This window comes from Rhinopithecus roxellana, chromosome 10 (genome assembly GCF_007565055.1).
Source record: "Rhinopithecus roxellana isolate Shanxi Qingling chromosome 10, ASM756505v1, whole genome shotgun sequence".
Lineage (NCBI taxonomy): Eukaryota > Metazoa > Chordata > Mammalia > Primates > Cercopithecidae > Rhinopithecus > Rhinopithecus roxellana.
Window position 1 is genome coordinate 81134118 of NC_044558.1, and position 19846 is coordinate 81153963.

Genomic DNA, 19846 nt, shown 5'->3' on the forward strand with positions numbered 1-19846 from the left:
TACAGGCAGAGGCAGTCATGGTCAAGGCCCTTGACTGCTTCAGTGTCACCTTCTATAAAATGGGGTGATGGCAGGTGCCCCGACCTGGGCGGCTTGTGTGGAGGTTGGCCCCGACCAACAGCATGTGGGACTGCCCAGCACAGCCCCAGCCCAGCATAAAGGCTCAGGAGTCAGGTGCCACGATGGGTACTGGCTGGGGAGGGGCGTCTGAAATGTAGCCTTCCCATGGGATTCAGAGCCGTGGGGTGACACTGTCAAGTTCTGGTCCACTCCCTCCCTGGCTCAAAGGAGAGAAAAGGGCGGAAGGCAAAGTGCCTCCTTTCCCAGCTCCTGCCAATCACCTGGCGTCTTCTTTTCAGCCTCCATGGAGCTGAATGAGAGTTCTCGCTGGACGGAAGAAGAAATGGAAACAGCCAAGAAAGGTGAGGGGTGTGCACGGCTTTAAGCCTTGTTGGTTTGCATCCAGGGCGCTTGAAACTTGCGTGCTGGGGAGGGTGTTGACACATTTGGCCTTGAACCAGGGGCTGTGGTGAGGCCTCTGGTGAGGCTCTGGTTCCGGGCTGTTCTCAGGTTTGTCACCCTGGAGCCTCAGTTCTACCCTCCCGAAAATGGGTCTGTGCAGCTGCACTGTCAGGCTAGTCTTTGTGACTTGAGGGCACAGCTCAGAGAGACACAGCCTGTGCTGTGCATGTAGTCAGCGAGTGGCTTCTGGGTGATCTCTGTGGCCAGCACCTCTTGGCCTTGGGGACAGAGCAGTGGCAGCACACCTGGGTGCCTCAGGACAGTCAGAGCTTGCCGGCGGCCATTTCGGTAGAGTCCTGGGGTCAGGGAGACCTGCAGGGCATTTGTCCAGCCCTTAGGCAGAGCCCCGAAGGCCACATCTGGGCTCAAGTGTGCGGGGGCTTTGGAAACCTGTCTTAGGTTTGAGCACCCCAGTCTGGGTGATGATGGGTTCTGGAGTGGATGGGGACACCCAGGCTGTTGGGGACAGTCGTGGGAGCGGGTCACATGGCAGGGAGCCAGCAGGCGTTGGTGCTGGCCGCGGAAGCCATTCCCAGTTTGCAGGTGGCCTTGTGATGTGCAGCACGGCGGAGACTGGGGCCCAGTTCCTCCTAAGCCGGAGACCGTCTCAGCTGTACTGTCTCCTGGCCAAGTTCTTTACTTCCCAGCACAGTGACCTGACTCTGGGCCTCCATTTGCCCGTCTGTTAAGGGGGAGGGGCGTCCAGGTTGGCTGTGAGGAATCAGATAACCCTGTGTGAGGGCCCACAGTGGTGGGCTGAGTGGGAGCAAATCTCCCCCCTCCCTCGCTTGTACCTGGCCTGGGGCACTGGCTGTGGGAGCTGGGGCATCACTGGCAGCACTGCTGAGGACGGGGCAGCACCTGGTTCCCAAGGCACGCTCGCTCTCGGTTATCTAAGAGGTGGGGCATGTTCCTGTCCCCGCCCATGTCCCTGTTTGTGGGCGAGGAGCCAGGAAGCAGAGGCCAAGGAGTGCCACGGGTACCGGAGCTGGTGTGTAGGGCCGGGTGCAGGCCCAGGTCCCTACTCCCTGTCCCCGCCCTGTGCTTGGTCCCGTGGCCCTGCTGGAGTCGAGGCTGTCTGTGACGTGCGGTTTCTTTGTGCAGAAAGCTCCAGGTCGTGACTTACAGAGGGAACAAAGGCCCTTTATAGCGAATGCTCCTGGCACATAAGGGCAGGTGTATCTGAGAACAGGCTGGACCACGGGGCTTCTGGACCCAGCCCCGCCCTCCAGTATAGTTGTGGGGGGTGCTGAGGGTCCCCACAGCCCTGAGAAGACCCCCATAGCCCCCACCTTCACCCCGGGACCCTGCCCCTCGCCCTCAGAGCTCCTTCAGGGGCCCTCTGCCCTCCACCCCCCAGGCTGGGGTGAGCCTGGACCCAGAGACACCCTTGCACCTTTCAGGAAGGAGGGCCCGCCTGGCGCTGCAGTGGGTCAGGCTCTGTGTGTGGTGGGTGAGAGGCATGCCAGTGGGGCCTGGGCACGTATCCAGCTGGTAGGGCCTGGGGCTGCTGTCAGCCCCCAGAGAGGCCAGGTTGTTTCTGTGTCTTAAATGTCCACTTGGTGGTTTCTGGTGTGTATTTCATTATAGGCTGCAAAAGCAGCTTTACTGAGACTGTGTGATTCCCCCCACGTTTTATTTCATTTTGGTATGATACACATAACCTGAAGCTCACCATTCTAACCACTGGAAAGTGAACATCTCAGTGGCATTGAGTACATCTGCATTGGTGTGCAACCCTCCCCACTGTCTAGTTCCGGAACTTTTTCTCACCCCAGATGGAAATCCCATACCCATTAGCAATCCCTCCCAGGGCCCCGCCCCAGCCCTGCCAGCCCCTGGCAGCCACTAATGCACTCTCTGTCTCTGTGGATTGGCCTGTTCCGGGTGTTTCCAATGAATGGCATCCTACAGTGTGTGGCCTTTTGTGTCTGGCTCCTTTCTCAGAGCGTGATGGTTCTGAGGTTCATCTGAGTAGCTTTGTATGGCTGAATAATATTCCATCACCTGCGCGGGCCACATTTTGTCAGTCGTTCATCTCTTGGGGATGTGCGGATTGTTTCCGTATGGCTGTTGTGAAGAGTGCTGCTTTGAGCATTTCTGTAAAATTATACGAGATTTTTAATCATACGTGAGTCCCTGGGATCTTAGCCCATTGGCTGGGAGATTGCCCAGAGCACCCACCCATCGGAGGACTCTGTGTGGATGTCCCCAAATGGTCAGCCCGGGGTCCCACCGCCTCTCCATCCCCTCTCATGTCTCCTGCTGTCACCACCACCTCTTCACCGGTGACCCCCCCATTGCCTGAGAACTGGGAGACAGCGCCTCTCCTCTCTTTGCCTTCTGGAAGGGCAGATCCGGAGGCTGGGAGGACGGCTGGGGATGACTCACCGGCAGAGAGAAGCCCATGTCCCACCATCTCAAGGTTGGGTTCTCAGTGACGACAGTGAGCTCATCCTGGGTTCTGCCCGTGGAGATGGCAGTGAGAGTCCTCTGGGGGCCGTGCACGTGGAGGCCCTGCTCAGTGACATTTGTAATGATGCTGTGAGCAGCAGCGTGCTCGTCTGCCGTGAATTACAGCAATCTGGACAATTACTGCTCAGGGTGGCTGCTAATGGCTGTGTGTTCCAGGCGGTGGCAGGAGGGAGCGGGGGTGGGGCAGGGAGACAGGTGCTGGCAGCCCCCAGCAACTCCTCCATAGGGGGTCGGGGTGGAGAAGCTAGGAAAGTTCTGGAGCCCCCGCCTAGAAAACCAAGAGTTAGGAAAAAGGACTGGAGAAGCGGCTATTGCTGAGGCAGATGGTCTCCGCCCATCCTTTACCCATCATTTCAGCAACACAGTGCCTAACCCTCTGTATGGCAGGGGCACTCAGGAATGAGCCAGCCCCACCCCTCCCTCGGGGAGCCTGGGCAGATAAGCGGCCAGGTTTCCCCAGGGCCTTCGGACCCCAGCCTGCCTGAAGCCTCTGCAAGACTTGAGCAGCGTGGCCCTGGAGGATGAGCAGCAGTGGGGCCCCATCCCTCGGGAGAAACCAAGTCTCAACCCCTGGATGTTTCCGCTGTGTGACCTCAGGCAAGCTGGTCAACCTCTCTGTGCCTCAGTTTCTTCATCTGTACAGTGGGAGTCAAGGAGCACCCACTGTGTGTTTCCTGTGGCTGCCATAATAAAGGGTCATGAACTGGGTGGCTTAAAATAAATGTATTCTCTCACCCTTCTGGAGGTGAGAAATCCGAGTTGAAGGCACCCGAGAGGCCGCCTTCCCTCCAGAGGCTCTGGGGAGGAGCCTGCCTTGCCTCCCCCAGCCCCTGGCGCCTGCCGGCAGCCTTGGCGGTCCTTGGCTCATGACCGTGTCCCTCCAGGCTCTGCCTTCGTCTTTGTGTGCCTTTCTCCTTGGTGTCTCTGTCCACATTTCCCTCTTCTTACAAGGACCCACCCCAATCCATTATGACCCCACGTCGACTTGATCACATCTGCAAGCATCCTTTTTCCAAATAAGGTCACATCATAGGTTCTGGTGGACATGAAGCATTGGGGGATGCTCTCCAACCCAGCACACCCCCCTTCATGGGGTTTTGGTGAACGTACGTGGAAGAGCTGAGGGCAGTGCCACCTGGGGCATACTGACTTCCCCATCACTTTGTAGCCACAAGCAGCTCCTTAGCCCCCGACCTCGGCCTGGCCCATCTGTTTCACCCTCGGTTTCCATTGTACTCTCAGATGAGGCAGAGATGCTACCTCCCAGGGGCACCTTAAAGGCGGAGCGAGCCACATAGGTACAGTCCTTGGTATACAGTAGCCACTCAAGTGGCAGGCTGTTAGCTCAGGGCGCAGTCTCTGGACCTTGCTCCCTAGGTTTGGGTCCCAGCTCTGCCTCCTGCAGAGTCTGACCCTGAGCAGGTGCCTGCACCTCGGGGCCTCAGCCCCCCGCCACCTCTGTCTTCGCCCCGGGGATGGGGGTCGGAGGTAAGTCACCGGCCAAGCAAATGTACAGTGACAATTGGAGGAACTTCCATGGTGCTGGGGGCCGCCAGTCAGAGGGCTCCCCGGAGGAAGGGGCTGACACCCAGAGCACGAAATAACAGTGAATATCACCCAGTAACACTGTGGAGGCCATCCTGCGTGCCGGGCACTGCTGGAAGCTTTGTGTGTATGAAGTCACTTCATCTCTACCAACCTGACTAGGAGGTAGGCGCTGTTACTACTTCTGTTATTCAAATGAGGATACCGAGGCCCAGAGAGGTTTAGTGAGCAGCCCAGGGTCACACAGCTGTGAAGTGGTAGAGCTGGGATTTGAACCCAGGCATTCCACTTGCAGAGTAGGAATGGGGTTGGTGTGAGGGCTGAATGAGTTAGTCCATGAGCCAAGCTGTTGACCAGATAACAAAGGCAGGATAGGCATGTGCAAAGGCCCCGTGGCAGAGGCAGTATAGCCCTATGAGAAGTGATTGAAGCCCAGAAGGTAGAGGGACCTCCGGGAGCCTGGCCTTGCCAGCCTGGGATAGAGTTTAACTATTACTCTAGAGCGTGGGAGGCCCCTAGGGAGGGGCTGGGGACATCATGGCTGTAGGGTTTCGGGTGGGCAAGTGAGCACCTTCCCTTCTTGTGTGCATGGGGCTGTGGCTGCCTGCCCTGAGGCTCACGCTGCTTGGGGACGGAGAATGTTCAGGAGGCAGCTTCCCCAGGAATTGGGCAGCTCTGGGGAGCTGGCCGCCTGCCCTCAGGCCCAGCGCCACATGGGGAAGGAGGGGCAGGGCAGGAGCAGGGCTGGGATGAGGGACTTGGTTCCCCTGGGAAAGGTCAGCCTGGCCTGGCTTGGAAGCCCAACCCAGCAGTGCGAGAGGCCCGAGGCTCTGCTGGCAGCTCCTCCAGGCCCCAGCCCTCTTCTCTGGCGGCAGAGAACCTGCTGTGGAGCGGGTGGGGAGGCTCCTGGTCACACCACTGTCACACCATTCTAGACCAGGAGTAAGCTCTGGCCCGCCTCCGGGCCGCCAGTCTTTCCCAGCTTCCAGGGAGTGGCCCACAGTGGGAGGACGTGAAAGACCAGGCCCTGGTGGCTCCGGTGAGCCCAGGCAGACCCCAGAGGCCTCCCCCAGGAGCTCCAGCTGCCTTGCCTAGTGGCCTTACCACTTTCCACAGGAGCGAGGCAGGAACCACTCATTGCTATGCACGTGGGCTGGCCTGATGGGCTTTTATGGATGAAGCATCTAAGGCGTGGGAAGGGGAGGGGTGAGCCCCCAGTCCTGGAGCCTGGAGAGCAGGACCTCCCCTATTGCATGTCCACAGGGAAAGCCTTGGGCTGTGCCCACCATGGGCCCCCCAAAAGAGGAGCGCCTGTGTGCTTGGCTGCACAAAGCTGCCAGAGCTTAACAGTGGGGTGGGCGGGCCAGTAGGCAGTGCTGCTGCTCCTGGGTTTGGGTCTGCCCGGCTACTTCCTGGTGCAGCTGTCCATCAGGGCCCGGCAGGAGGCAACACTTGGGGTGTGTGACTCAGGAGGGGTGGTATACCAGGCAGGGATGGTGCAGTGCCTCGGGGCTTGCGTCCAAGGAGACTGTCACCACATGTGGTCTGAAGAGAGATCACTAGGGAGGGCGCGTGTCTGGGGTTGGTTGGCCTCCCGGCCGGATATGTTACAGTCTGTTGTGATGGTTTGGAAGGAGGAGAAAGTTGGGGTTTCTGCAGGAACTTGGGGTACAGCCAGACACAGGGGCAAGGTCTGGACCACACTCTTGCTCCTGTCAGCACCCTTGAAGATGAGATCAGGCATCGACAAGCCCCTCTTCCCTCCTGCGGGAGACCCATGAATTCGCATCCACATGGCTCCTGACTCAGGGAAGGAGCACCTGGCGGTTGATGCGGTCGTAATGATGCCTGTTGTCACCTGGCGAGGCTGGTACTCACGAGCAAGGCAGGCCCCCCACACGCGTGTGGACGTGTGTACACATGCATGCATACACACGATCTGCTTTGCACAGAAGACCAAGGCTGGAGGGAGAGCCAGTGCTCACCTAGCACACTGCGGTGGACATGGGGCATGGGGTGGGCTGTCTGACCCCCCAGGCTGGCTTCCCGCTTTGCTCTGCTCCGTAGGAAAACGTGACATTGAAGGGTGTAACGTAGCACTTCCGGAAATGGTAGGCGAGACAGCGCCAGGTCGTACGCAGGTGACTTTATTTCATCTTAATGAGTCTGGTTTTTTTTTTTTGAGAGCTGGGAGAAGACGTAGCTTGTTCACATTGTACCTATGATTTACGGGTATAATTGCTGATGCGGAGGCTAAGGCAGATAGCAAGGCTGACTTTTGAAAGAGTAGATGGAAAGAAAAGAGTGGGGAGGTGCAAGTCCAGGTGTGATGTTATCCAGCCAACATCCTGATGGGATTTCAGTATGGCAGGAGTTCGGGAAGTCCTGACAAGACACTCAGGAGGTGCCCGGCCTGTCAGGGGTGTCAACGCGGAGGCACCATCCATGTGGAACACCCCCAGGGCCTGGGGTTTCCGAAATGAGGAAGTAGCATGACTCAGGCCCAAGACGGCTGGTTCTTTTCCTCCCAACTTTGATAGGGTTTTGGGCAGAACATGCTGAGTGTCTCAGGGAAAAGGACAGCTGGAGGGCGGTGGTCAATGCCCCCTCTGGCAGGCAGCCTGTGAGTCTTCATGGAGGGGCGGGAAACATCAAGGCTGGAGGTGACTGGCTGGGGTGGGGAGAGCGAGTGTGTTTCCAGGCTTGGGGGCGGACTTCCAAGAGAAAACAGCAGCGACATCCCCAGATTCAGGTGGGTGGCGGTGTGGTCCCCTCGGAGTCCTAGCTGTGGGTGCAGGTCTGCAGACCCTTGGAGAAAAAGCAGCTTGGGAGCATCTGAGCAGGGCCGCAGGCCTCCCTGAGGGCCGGAGCACCTGAGCTGAGGAGGCTGAGTCCTGGCCCCCACAAGAACAGCTCGTCATGGGCCCCCAGATAGCATGTGGGATGCTGCCCCATGGGTGCCCAGAGCAGGATTAGCCAAGAGGAGCCCCAAGCACCTACCCCTGCGGCCACCGGGCCCCTGCGCCTGTCTCTCCGCTCTGTCTGTGACTCAGACCTCCTGGCTGGACTTCCTGTCTTGGTCAATTTCACTTCCTAGTTCCTGCCTCCTGACTCTTCAGAATGAAACTCCTTCCTTAGAAATTAGAAGTAGGGTCGGGGAATCCAGACCACAGGGCATGGTGGCAGAATCTACCATCTCCGCCCTGGCACAGAGTGTGGGGGGCATGTGCCTGGGTGTCAAGGGGGATACCCCAGCCTCTTTTGGGAGGGTGCAGAGCTAAACCCACAGCCCCCTCTTCCTTTGCAAGCTCCTCACCAGGGACCCAGACGGGTGGCAACAATGCCCAGGGTGCCCAGCAGGCCCCAGACACCTGCCGATGAGCAGTGGAATGAGGGAGCTAATTTCAGAGGTGGCAAAAGCTATGAAGATGATCAAACCCTGGGATGGCAGAGCGACGGGGGGTTCACTTTGGAGGGGCGGGCAAAGAAGGGTTCTCTGAGGAGCCATCACTTGAGCCAAGACCAGAGGGAGGACGAGGCACATCCGTGAGAAAGCCGTGGAGGTGGCAGGAGCAGCCAGTGCAAAGGCCCTGGGGCATACACGAGTGACCCAGGGAGAGGCTGGGCGGGTGCATGGAGCTGGCTCCATAAGGGTTGCCCAGGCCGACCTAGGGCCTTTGGATTTTATTCCAAGAGCTTCAGGTGGTCACTGGAAGATTTTAAGCAGAGGAATGATTTGATGGGGTTGGCATCCTTAAAAGTGCACTGAGACCTCCCCTGCAGAGGATGGAGGGTGGGACTCAAGTGGAGAGGCCCAGAGCCCCGATGTGGTTGAGGTTTGTTGCCCTCCCCTGGCATCATGCCCCAGGATGAGGGCTGGGGCATTCCAGAGACACCTTCTGCTCCCCAGGTTTTCAGGGGCAGGATGGAAGGGCTGGGGGTTAAAGGCAAAAGCAGGTTAATGATCCCAGAGTCAGGGAAGTCGGTCGTGACCTGAATCTAGGCTCCAAAGTTCAGCTCAGTTAACTTTCAACCTCCTGGGAGGCTCCCTGGCATTTCCGACAGTGTTCCTTCACGGCTGCAGGGGCTCTCAGAGGACGAAAGGGGCAGGTGTTGTCCCGAGATCCCCCAGCAGCAGAGGGCCCTTTGGGGACCCCAAATCCCCAAATCCTTCCCCCTCCCCTAAATGGTTGAAGGTCTTGTGTGCACCTGACAAAGGCTTGTCAAATCCCAGGCTCCCTTTGGAATGCGAGACCAGCCCTGCTGCCCACCCATAGCCCCCGATGGAGGGCTCGGTCGGCCTCGGCAGCATCAGGCCAGGCAGGGGACAGAGCTCAGGTGGAACTGACACGGAGAGTGGGGGGACGGGTTGAGGGGATGACGGCGGAAGAAGCTGTTTGCTCCCCGTCTGCCGGGGGTGGAGAAGCTCTGTTTTTCTGGAACCCTCATCTGTTCTTACCACTGCTGACGCCGCCACCGCCGCGGATGGGGAGAGAGGGAGGGGAAGCCAGTGCCAAGTTGGCCCGCCCCTTGTGAACCTGGGCCTCTGCCACGCTCCCCCGCCCGCCCGCCCGCCGCGAGCCTCCGTCTGGAGGTCACATTCAGTCCTGCCGCGTCTTGCTGGGTCAGGCAGCAGGAAGATCAGAGCTGAGCCCGGCTGCGGGTGACACGGCTGCCCTGCTGGACCTGGGTCCTTGGATTTTGCCCGGCCCGGGGGTCTGTGGGCCCTGGCCGGCACTGCTCGCGGAGCGTCCGCACTGGGCACATTGGTGCTGGAGGAGCTCGGCACGCGGCGCCCCAGCGATGCCTGGCCCAGGGGTGCCCCACACGCACCACTGACAACTTCCCACCACCCTCGGGGAAGGGCACCTCGTGTGCCCACAGCGGCTTGGGGACAGCGTCAGAGGTGGCAGCAGCCGCTGGAGGAGCCCCGGGCCACCACAGGCAGGCGGGCTTGCAAGGAGCTGCCTCCCGCCCCTCTCGAGCCAGCCTCCGCCCGCCGCGTCCCTCCCTCCCTCGCTCCCTCCCTCCTTCCCTCCCTCCCTCACCGTGGGACGGAGAAGGATGTGAGGCTGAGCTGAGCCGCCAGCAGACGCCAGCCAGCAGCCTCGCAGAGCCGGCCGCGGCCGCCCAGCCTGCCGGCCCACTTCTCTGGGCCCGCTCCCCAGGGCATCTTCCCAGCCCTATGTTTCCGGAAAACTTGGCCGAGGGGGAGACGCGGATGAGAGGATGTGAGTGAGTGGTCCTGGGGAGGGGATGGGGGACTGCGGGTGCAGGGACAGGGACCGCAACGTGGCCGTCTGGGATTTGAGGCTGGGCAGCTGAGGCAGCTGGGGAGTTGGAGTTCTGGGCCCCTGGAGTGGATGGGGGTCCCAGCCCATCCTTTCCCCTGTGCCCCCTCCTTTCTCTCCCTGCTGGGCTGAGGCTGTCCTGGAAGCAGGGGTGGGACCTGGATCTGTGCCTGGGAAGGTCTGTGATGCTCTATGCAGAGGGGTTTCTCCAGGTGGACGGGGGCTTCAAGCTGGGTCTGGCGGGGTGGGCTCCAAGGCACGGTGGGGTGGAAAGTCCTTCTCCCTGTGCCCGGGCTCCCTGTACCCTCTGCCTGGGCTTCCCAAAACAGAAACCAGAGGAAGCCAGTGCCAGCCTGCCCCTACCCCGAGGCCCTGGCCGGCGCTAATGGAACACCCACTCTGGCCCCTCACAGGGCAGTTAAGGAAACTGAGGCCGGAGAGCAGAAGGGCTGGCCGAGATTGCTGGTGAGCTCTGGCTAGGTGCCCGGGTGACTCTGCCCATTGCTCCTTTGGGAGCCACGTCTTTTCAGGAAGGACTGGGTGACCCCCATCCCCGCCTCCATCCCCTCTCCCCTGCCCTCAACCCTCTCCCACTGCCCCCATGATCGGAGTTAATTAGGGTCCCCAACCCCTAGCCAGTCTCCTAGCCACCTCCTTATTTATTGACTGAGTTTGGAAATGTCAACCTCCCCAGCGTCGTCGGGCCACCCCCCGGGCTCTCCATGCCCACCCAACCCGGCAGGCCCAGATGGGAGACCCGCCCTCTCCCACCCGGGTTCCGGGCCTGTGATTCCTCTGGCCTGGCGTGTTTGCCTGGGCTCTCTTGGCCCCGGCTGGGGAAATATAAATAAACGCACGGCCCCGTCCACCAGGTTCTGGAAGTGGCAGCTGCTGCTGGCGCGGGCGGAGGGAAAGGTCAGGGGCCGGGTGCCACTTGATCCCACGCCCCGGCCCTCCCCTTCTGCGCCTGTCCTTGAGGAACCCTGAGGAGCGGGCCGTGAGGCCACGTGGCTCCCAGGGCCACAGCGGGCGAGCAGATGGCCTGTCAGTCAGTGCCACCCCCACGCCACAGGGGCCAGAGGACCCGGAGGGCAGGAAGTCTGGGGCCCCATGCCCGCGTTGCCCGCCTTGGCTGGTCCTCTAAGCTTGGGTGAGTTGGCGGGACCCTCTGAAATCTCCCCAGGAGATTTCCCCCTCCTGGGGATGGGAAAATGGTCACAGCCATGACAGCAAGGATGAGACGGAACCAAGTCTTTGAAGGGCTTTGCAAACTCTGTGTGTCACTCAGCCATGCCATGGGCTGATGCGTTGATGTTTCTGCTGCTGTTATTTTATTTGCATTAGAGCCTTGTGTGTAGCAGGCAGGCAGCCGGCACGTGGGTGGGTAGGTGGGTGGGTAGGTGGATGGATGAATGAAGGAAGGAAGGAAGGAAGGAGGGAGGGAGGGAAGAAAGGAAGGAAGGAATGAAGGAATGAATGAAAATACCAACACAGACGGCTGCCCCTCGGCTCCACGACCCCTGAACCATTTTAGCTGGAGCTTGGCTTGCAGATTGATTTGATTCAAGGAAAATGGTCAAAAACTTCATTATGGGAAATCCTTCATTAAAGTCCTTACAAGTATAGCTCCAGCTCAGGGAGGCTGCCAAGTCCCAAGCTACGTGATTCAGCCTTGGGGCCTGCTGCCCTGGAGGGGCACCCTCTTGCCGCACATCCCCCTAGGTCAGGAGCGCTCCCTGTCTCTCCCACAGCCCTGGGAAAGTGGGCAGGCCCTACCTGCACGGGCTGGCTGGGCCATACAAGGTCACGCCGCTGGAGACACAGGCATAAATATAGAGCTGCCTGGCCTGTGCCTGTGTGTGCCACAGCTCGCCGGGCAGATGGGCCGAGGCCGGGGGCTTGGCTTCCCAGGCGCTGCCTCCGGTGCAGCAGGGGCTGTGTTTCTGCTGAGCCTGGTGTTTGTGGCCTTGAAACTAGAACGTGGGGGGCGGCATGCTGCTTTGGCCTGAGACCTGGGGATGGAGGGAACTTTTTCTGCCAGTTCGTGGAGGGTCTCTTCCCACAGCAGGAGGTCTGTGAGGCTGAGAGAACCTCCTGGTGGTGCGGGTTGGGGTTTGAGAGCAAATTCCAGCTGCCCAACCCGGCCTGGTGGGCCTCGAGTCCCGAGTGGGCCTTTAGGTGCCCTTAGGGAGTTTGGGCCCTGGAGGTGCCCCAGTTAACCTGGGCCCGGAGGCTCCTGGCCCCAGCTCACTCCCACCCTGACCTCCACCCTCCCATCCCCTGCTCACCACGTCCTTTCCTTTCCCTGGGCTGGTGTGGCCGGAAAACAACCGTCTCCCGAGGCCTTGCCTGCAGCTGTGAGCGAGTGTCAGGGCTGGGTCACGTCGGCCGCCCTCCCGCCCAGCTTGGGGGAGGCAGGAGAGGTGGGGCCTGGGCAGAGGCTGTGCATCCTGGACATTCACAGCCCTCCGCCCCCAGACTTCTGCGTGGTGGCTCGGTGGGGCTTCACCTGTCGCTTTTGGCTCCTCCAGCCCAGGCCTTTCCCATGCATCCTGGCCTGGAGTCAAGTGACTGAGAAACCAGACCCCAGAGGCCAGCCCTACCACCCTCTAGTACCTTCCCCGCCAGGGGACACGTGGCCCATCGCCGTCTCTTCTTCCCGAGGTCCTGGGCCTGAGCAGGGAGCCCCAGGCTGGGTTTCTGCTCCAGGCCCGTTTGCCCCCCAGGCCATGTACGCAGGCCCCCTCTGCCTGCCGGGCCTGGCCGCCCCTCACTGCCCTCCTCTCCCGAGACAGGTCTCCTGGAACATGGCCGCAACTGGTCGGCCATCGCCCGGATGGTGGGCTCCAAGACTGTGTCGCAGTGTAAGAACTTCTACTTCAACTACAAGAAGAGGCAGAACCTCGATGAGATCTTGCAGCAGCACAAGCTGAAGATGGTGAGTCCATAGCCGCCTGCGCCGCGCCTCCGGGGGGCTGGGAGAAGAGCCCAGGCTGCCTCAGGAGGTGTCTCTGCACCCCAGGAGGCATGGGCCAGGGAGGGGCTGTTATGCCGCCTTGTTAGAACTCAGCTTCTGGGGGTTCAAGCCTGGGAGTGCCCCGAGATGGCTGTAGCCCGCAATGCTGCTGTGTGTCCCTGCCCTGGAGAAGGACCAGGCCAGGCTGCCCTCCACCCCCACCCTGACCCTGCTCCGATCAGACAGACACCTCTGGGGGCCCTCAGCCCCAGCTCAGGGTGTGGGGGAAGGAGCGCGGTGGACCAGACTGACTCAGCCAGGAATTCAGGCTGTCAGCGCGTTGGAATGAGGACCCGGAGGCAAATGGGTCCTGAGCGAGCAGCTCCCCCGCCCCATTTGACCTCATAGCTTTAGGGCTGCTGTGGCGGGGGAGGGACAGGTCTAGTGGGTGGGGAGCGGACATCTCAGCCCCAGCATCCTAGAGGGCTTGAGGCAGGCCCCGGGAGGCTGAGACCCTTCTCTCCTGCACGAGCACAGAAGGTGCAGGCCCGCCTCGCCGCCTAACGGCCTTCCACAGCTGTTTCTGGGAATCAAGGAGCATTTTGAGGGAGACCTCTGCTGCTTTCCCTCTCTCCTTCACTACCTCTCTCCTTCCCTTCCTCCCTCCTTTCTCCCTCTTTGACACGCTTGCCAAGCATTTTAGAGCTGGGGAAACTGAGGCTTAGCCAGGCTCATATGCAACTGAATTGGGATTTGTACGCACAGTTATGAGATCAGCACCCACGCTCTTCATCGCTAGGCTGCATGTTTCCTCATTGATACAGAAGCACGAGGGAGGGGTTGCACAGCTCCCCTCCCCGCCTCCCCACCAAACCATGACGTTGGGCTGCCTTGCGCCTGGGTGTAAAGTGTATACAGTGTGTTCCAGACAGGCCATGCTGAACTGCTCCCTCCCTGCAACCTGCCGAGGCCCAGAGAGGGTGAGCAGGCTATGAGGTCACACAGCCTGCAGTGGGAGGGCCAGGTATAGCCTTGCCCTGTTTGAACTCTGCCCAAGCACTGTGCAGAATTTAAGGACATCCTTCCACCCTCCCAAGTGGGTTCTTTGTGAGTCATGTGTGCGCGCGGCTGCTGGTGGCTCCGGGACTGAGGGGGCACAGTCCCACGGCCCTGTGGTCAGTGCTGAAATCCACCCTCTGGCCTCAGAGAGGCCCCTCCCCGTCACTTCCAGTTAAGCAGTGCTCCACGTGCCCTCCACATCAGCCCCTGGGATTTGTCCCCAGAGCTCAGGGCTTCAGGCAGCGCCCTCTTCTTCTGGATGCTTTGGGCTTTCTGGTTGGGTGTAGAGGAAGGCACCGTGTCTGGCTGAATGTGCAGACCTCTGTTCCTAACACCTGCTGAAGTCCCTTATGGCAAAGAGGACCCATGCCACAGCAGCCTGGGGGCGCAGAAGAGGGCCTGGGCCAGGTAGGGGGATGTTGTGGGCCATTGATTCTGTCAGCCAGGTCAGGAGTCTGAAGTGGTCCATCCGGGATGACTCAGGGGCAGGGGTTTGGCCCTGAACATCTCCCTAGGCACAAAAAGGGCCTCCTGGTTTCTCCCCAGCCTTCCTTTCTTTGTCTCCCTCTTCACCCTGCCTCCCCCTTACCCCGCCTCCCTCTCCGGGGCCCCCTCCGCCTGTCCCCCTCACCCCATGACCACAGGCGTCTCCTCCCCTGCAGCCTGCTGCCACACAGCCTGGCTTTCCAGGCTTCCGCAGGGTGTGGCCCTACTGTACCCCCAGAGACTCCAAAACCTGAGAGTGGCTTGGAGGACCAGAGACCCCAGCATGGTGAACCATCCCATTAGGCCCAGGGCGAGACTGGGGTCAAGGCCCAGCTTGTGGATTTGGGCACCCCTGTGACCTTGGGCAGTGAATTCAGGCTTCTAAGCCTCAGTTTCCCCATCTGTAAAGTACGGGAATAACAGTTCTTATCCAGGAGGTCCTGTGAGGAGTGAACGAGTGATTACCTGTGAGGACCTTAGTGCCTGCCAGAGGGGCAATGCTCTGGGAAGGCGACCTGCCCTAGTTACTTTTACTGCTGTGGTTATTATTATTTTATCTTGACGCCATCTACCGCCTTCTCAGGGCTGCCTGAGACCCCCTCCTTTTTTTTTTTTTTTTTTGAGTTGGAAGGTTTTATTAGACTAGGAGATTTGTGGGAGGTATGGGCACTGGGCCAAGGTGGCATGGGCCATGCTCAAGGCACCCTGTCGTGTGTAGTAACCACCAATGAAGCTGCTGGCATGGACAAACATGCAGCCAGCGATCCCACTGACGAGGGCCCTTCTTGAATGGTGTGTGCAGGCACAGCCACAGTGTGCTATGGGTTGGGAGCAGGGACTGGGCCCAGGAGACCTGAGTTTGAATGTAGGCTCTGCCACCTACTAGCTGTGTGGCCTTGGCGAAGTGACCAATGCTCTCTGTGCCTCAGTTTCCCCACCTGTGAAATGGGGACAATAATGAAACCCACCTCAAAGGGCTGTTGTGGCAATGCACTGGGTGGCTGCCTACAGAGCGCTTGGAACGCGGCCTAGTGTGCCCCAGGCACTCTGCTAGTGAGAGCTGTGATAGTGCTGATGGTGACGCTCTCATGATTGATTGATTGATTGATTCATCCATTCATTCAAAGAGGCACTCCAGAAGGATGGTGCAAAGCAGGGCTTTGGAGCTGGTGGCTTCGCACCCCAGCTCTGCTGCTTAGTGACTGGGTCCAAGGATACTGGGCTTCACTTCACCTCTCTGTGCCTCAGTTTCCACCTCTGTAAAATGGGGCTAAGAAAGGGACCCAGTCATAGGGCTATTGAAGAACAAGTGTGTTTCTTTTTGTAAAGGGTGGTGCCTGTTCTTTAGTCAGCCCTCAATAAGCATCCAGTATTATTCTCACTGTCCATTCAGCAACCCCTTATTGAGCGCCTGCTGCATCCCAGGGAAGCGATGGCAGGTGCCCTGAGGGCAGAGGAATGGATGGGGTTTTCCTGCTGGGCTGAGGAGCTGACACTTCGTTAGTGGACCGTGGAGGGAGTGGAGGCTACATGAAAGGATTCTGAGCTGAGACACAGCCCCCATTCAGGGCTGGACTCAAGGTGGGTCGTCCTAGTGTCGAGAGTGATTCTGATCCGAATGACACAGCTGATAAAGAAGGTGGCCCTTCTGTCCCCTGATGCTGAAGACTCTAGAGATGTGGGCAGGAGGGGACCCTGAGAACCAGCTTGGGACCTGGATGAGAATGAGTGATTCGGGAGTGTGCGGTTGGTTCTCGCTCCTGGCCCACCTTGAAGGAGCACCCTCATATCGACGGCTGCAGAGAAAGCAGAGCAGGTGCAGGGACCCATCATAGGAAGTGGGGCTCAGGCCAGGCCAGCCGTCTTGACAGTGGCCGCTCTTGCTGCAGTGGTGAGCTTCCCGTCGCTGCAGTATGCAAGCAGGTCTCACCAGGAGAGGTGCCGCTGAACCTGGTGACCTCCGCCTCCTGCCCCTCCCCTGTGCCTTTCAGTCCCAGGGAGGAGGGCACATCCCAGTGAATCCTAACGCAGTAACAGCCACCTCTGGCTGCTGGCCCAACCCTGTCTGGAGTACAGGAAGACATGTCACCCTTGGCCAGAGAAGGAAGGAGCGGGGAAGCAGAGGGTCAGTGGGGGTCCCCTCCTACCTTGCACCAGGCCTGGCCCGAGTGTGGCCACAGGCGACGTCAGCAGGAAGCAGGATCTGGCGGACGGGCGGGCGGGGCATGTCCCGGAGTTATGTAACACTTGGCCTCAGTGTCTTCTGCGAGGTTTCCCTCCGCCTTCTTATGGCCGAAGGTTACCCTTTTCTCCCATCTGTGAATGCAGGCCCCTCGGGCTCGGCTTCCATGTTCCTCAGTCTCTGTCCTCCTCAGCCTTGGCCCGGCCCCGCCTTGTTTTCTGCTGTTAATCTCTTCTACCTGAGGCTGCACAGGCCTGCAGAGAGATGGTCCGGCCAGGAAATGTTTGAACCTGGCCTGCGTTCAAATCTGGGCTCCTCGACTCATGAGCTGTGTGGTCTTGTGCATGTGTCTGCCTCTCTGAGCCGCTGTCCCTGTCTATCAGGTTCATTCATCTAAAGACGTAGTTACAGAGCATCTGTTCTGTGCCAGACACTGTTCCCGGTATGGTGGGAATATAGCAGAGAACAAAGATCCCAGCCCTTGAGGAACTGGTGCGAGAGACAGGTTCACACACTCAGTTTCAGAATGGAGTCTGAAGATGCTATGAGAGGAATGTAGTAGAAAATGATGGATGGTGGAGGTGGGAGGGATGAGCTAATGATGGAGTGATCAGGGAAGACCTCTCTGATGTCTGAGCTAAGGCCCGAAGGAGGTGAGGAAGTGAGTTATGCAGATATCTGGGGCAAGGGTGTCCAGGCAGAGGAACAGCTGGTGCAGAGGCCCTCTGGCTAGGAGGGCAATGTGTTTGTAGCACAGTCCCTGAGGAGAGAAGAGGGGAGAGCAGCTTGGAGAGGCAGGCGGGGTCCAGGACTGGATCACACAGGGCCATGTGGATGGAGGGAGGACTTGGGAATTTTATCCAGGTGTTGGAGAGTTTGAAGCAGGGGGTGGCATGCCCTGATATGCAGAGCAGCTATGCAGATCCAATAAATTAATACCAGAAACCGCTTGGCACATAGTAGGTGCTTAGTAAACATCAGCCGTAATGACCGATGCCATCACCAGCATCTCCTATTCCACACACACCAGATCCCACAGTGCTGGACCATGTGTGTAAGGATTAACTGTAACTCCTGGGACTCTCCCTGAGACCCAGCCTTGTGGGGATTCAGGGTGTTGGCACCATCCTCGTCCGCTGTCTCAGAGACCCCACCCTGCCCCCCACAGAGAGACCTTGCTCTCCAGGATGGTGGGTGCCACGAGCAGGCTGACAGGAGACCCCTGTTCCCTGTGAGACTCTGAGTATCTCCCATGTCCCAGCCACTGCCCGGGCAGCTCAAGGCACCCAGCCCTGAGTCTTGCCTGAGCCTCTGTCTGCCAAAAATAGATTCGGGAAGCAGGGGCAGCCCTCGGCCGCAGCCGCAGAACCCACATGCCACCACTTTCTCAGGCCGCCACAGGCTCGAACTCTCCTGGGAGAGGCTCAGGGTTCGGGGCAGGGCTGGGCCTGGGCCCAGGACATGTGCGGGGTTGCAGAGCTGGGCATCCCCGTGGGCCCTGTGGGCACTGGCAGGGGCAGGGCTGTGGCCCTCCGGCCGACTGTTGGTGACGGAAACTGTGACTAACGGACGAGCAGACGTTTCCCTTTTCCTCCCTGCGTTCCAAGCGGCTGTGCTCAGAGGAACCCTGTTTGCTCAGGAAGAAGGCAGGACAGGAAGTGATCCCATTCCCTGCCTGTGGCTGGGGCTTGGAGCCTGAGAACCCCTCTCCTCCCCTTCATGAGGCCCAGCTCCAGCCTGGCCATGGTGAAGGGTGGGGGTGGGCAGGGCCCACCTGGCATTTGCCCGAGAGCGGGCTGTGGGGTCTGGATGTCAGGCAGCTTTTTCTTGGAATCTGGGCGCACCAGTGCAGAGGGATGTGTGATTCCCTGTGGCTGCCGCAAGGAAGTACCACAGACCGGTACAAACAGCAGAGATGTATTCTCTTCCAATTCTGGAGGCCAGACGTCTGGAATCAGTGGCCGCAGGGTTGTGCTTACGTTCAAGGCTGCAGGGGAGCCTCTTGCATCTTCCAGTGACTGCTGGCAGTTCATGACATTCCTTGGCTTGTGGCTGCATCCCTCCACATGTGTCTCGGCTGCCTACAGGGTCTTCATGTCCCTGAATCCGTATTTCCCTCTTCTTCCACGACTGTCAGTCCTGTTGGATTTAGGGCCCACCCCACTCCAGTGTGGCATCATCTTAACTAATGACATCTGCAGGATCCCGTTTGTAAGTAAGGTCACAGTCTGAGGTTCTGGGTTGATGTGAACTTTGGGGACACCATTCAACACAATAGAGGGTTCTTGGCTGAGAGCTGTAGGTACCTCCGGGTGTGGCAGAGGGCCCGCCTCTTTCTCAGCAACCCCAGAGGGATCAGGCTGCTGCCGCTCCTGTCACACCAGGCTGTGGTAGGCACCCCCCAGTGTCTTTCCAGTCCCCCTGGGAGTCCTCAGTCACTTCAAGATGCTGCCTCCACGATGCCCCTGCTCTCAGCTGTCTGTGCGTTCAAGCCCACGAAGGCTGGCCTTTCACAGTTGCTCAGCAAGTCAGTCAACAAACGCTTTCAGAGCCTCTGCCTGGCTCAGCATGGGGACAAAGAGACACCCATCCCTGTGAGCCACAAAGATGAGCAGTTTGATGACGGTGCCTAAGTTGGGGAAGAAGGGTGGGCTCTGTGAGTGAGGAGCTGGGGTTCCCGGGAGCAGGGAAAGTGGAGGCCCCACGACGTGGGCTTCTTTCCATTCCTGGACACACCCGGAATGTTCCCCCGACGGAGGCCTTTGCACCTGTGACTCCCTGCACCTGCCACTCTCATCCAGAGCCTGGCTGGCCCCTTCCCTCCGCCGTCAAATCTTGGCTCAAATGTCACTTCCTTGCAGAAGCCCTTCCGGACTGTTCTGTCCAGAGGAGCACCTGCCCTTGTGCTCTTTGTCCCACCTCATTTCACCTGTGCAACCCTCTGAGTGGTGCTTCTGTGTGAAGAGCACATTGCTGGTCTCCCCAAAGGCAGGGCAGCCTCCGAGGGTCTACCCCTTGTCTACCCCGTGCCTTGTGTCCCCATAGCCCTGGTATGCAGAGCCGGGCACACAGTAGGTGTTCTGTAAAAATTCAGGAAATGAAACGCGAGCTTCCCAGGCTGGCCTGTCCCCTGGGGACAGGTGAGACTTGCACAGCAAGGAGAAACTTCTGTATTCGTTCACTCCACATGTGTCGATGAAGCTGACAGGGTGTCCCCAGGAGGCGTGGTCACTCGCTCTGGCTAGGAGAGTCCTGGGCAGTGTCAGGCAGGTTATCTCACGCTCAGGAAGGATGTCAAGGTGGCTGGGGGGCCCGCCTGTACCCAGAGTG

General features: G+C 59.4%; 1 protein-coding gene across 1 annotated transcript in view; it reads left to right on the forward strand.

Moving 5' to 3' along the window:
- NCOR2 (nuclear receptor corepressor 2) overlaps positions 1 to 19846 on the forward strand; it is a 240411-nt gene that overhangs the window by 167611 nt on the left and 52954 nt on the right. The window contains 2 exon segments of the mRNA XM_030938910.1: positions 360 to 422; positions 12629 to 12771. Of these exon segments, the coding sequence (XP_030794770.1) occupies positions 360 to 422; positions 12629 to 12771 (206 nt within the window).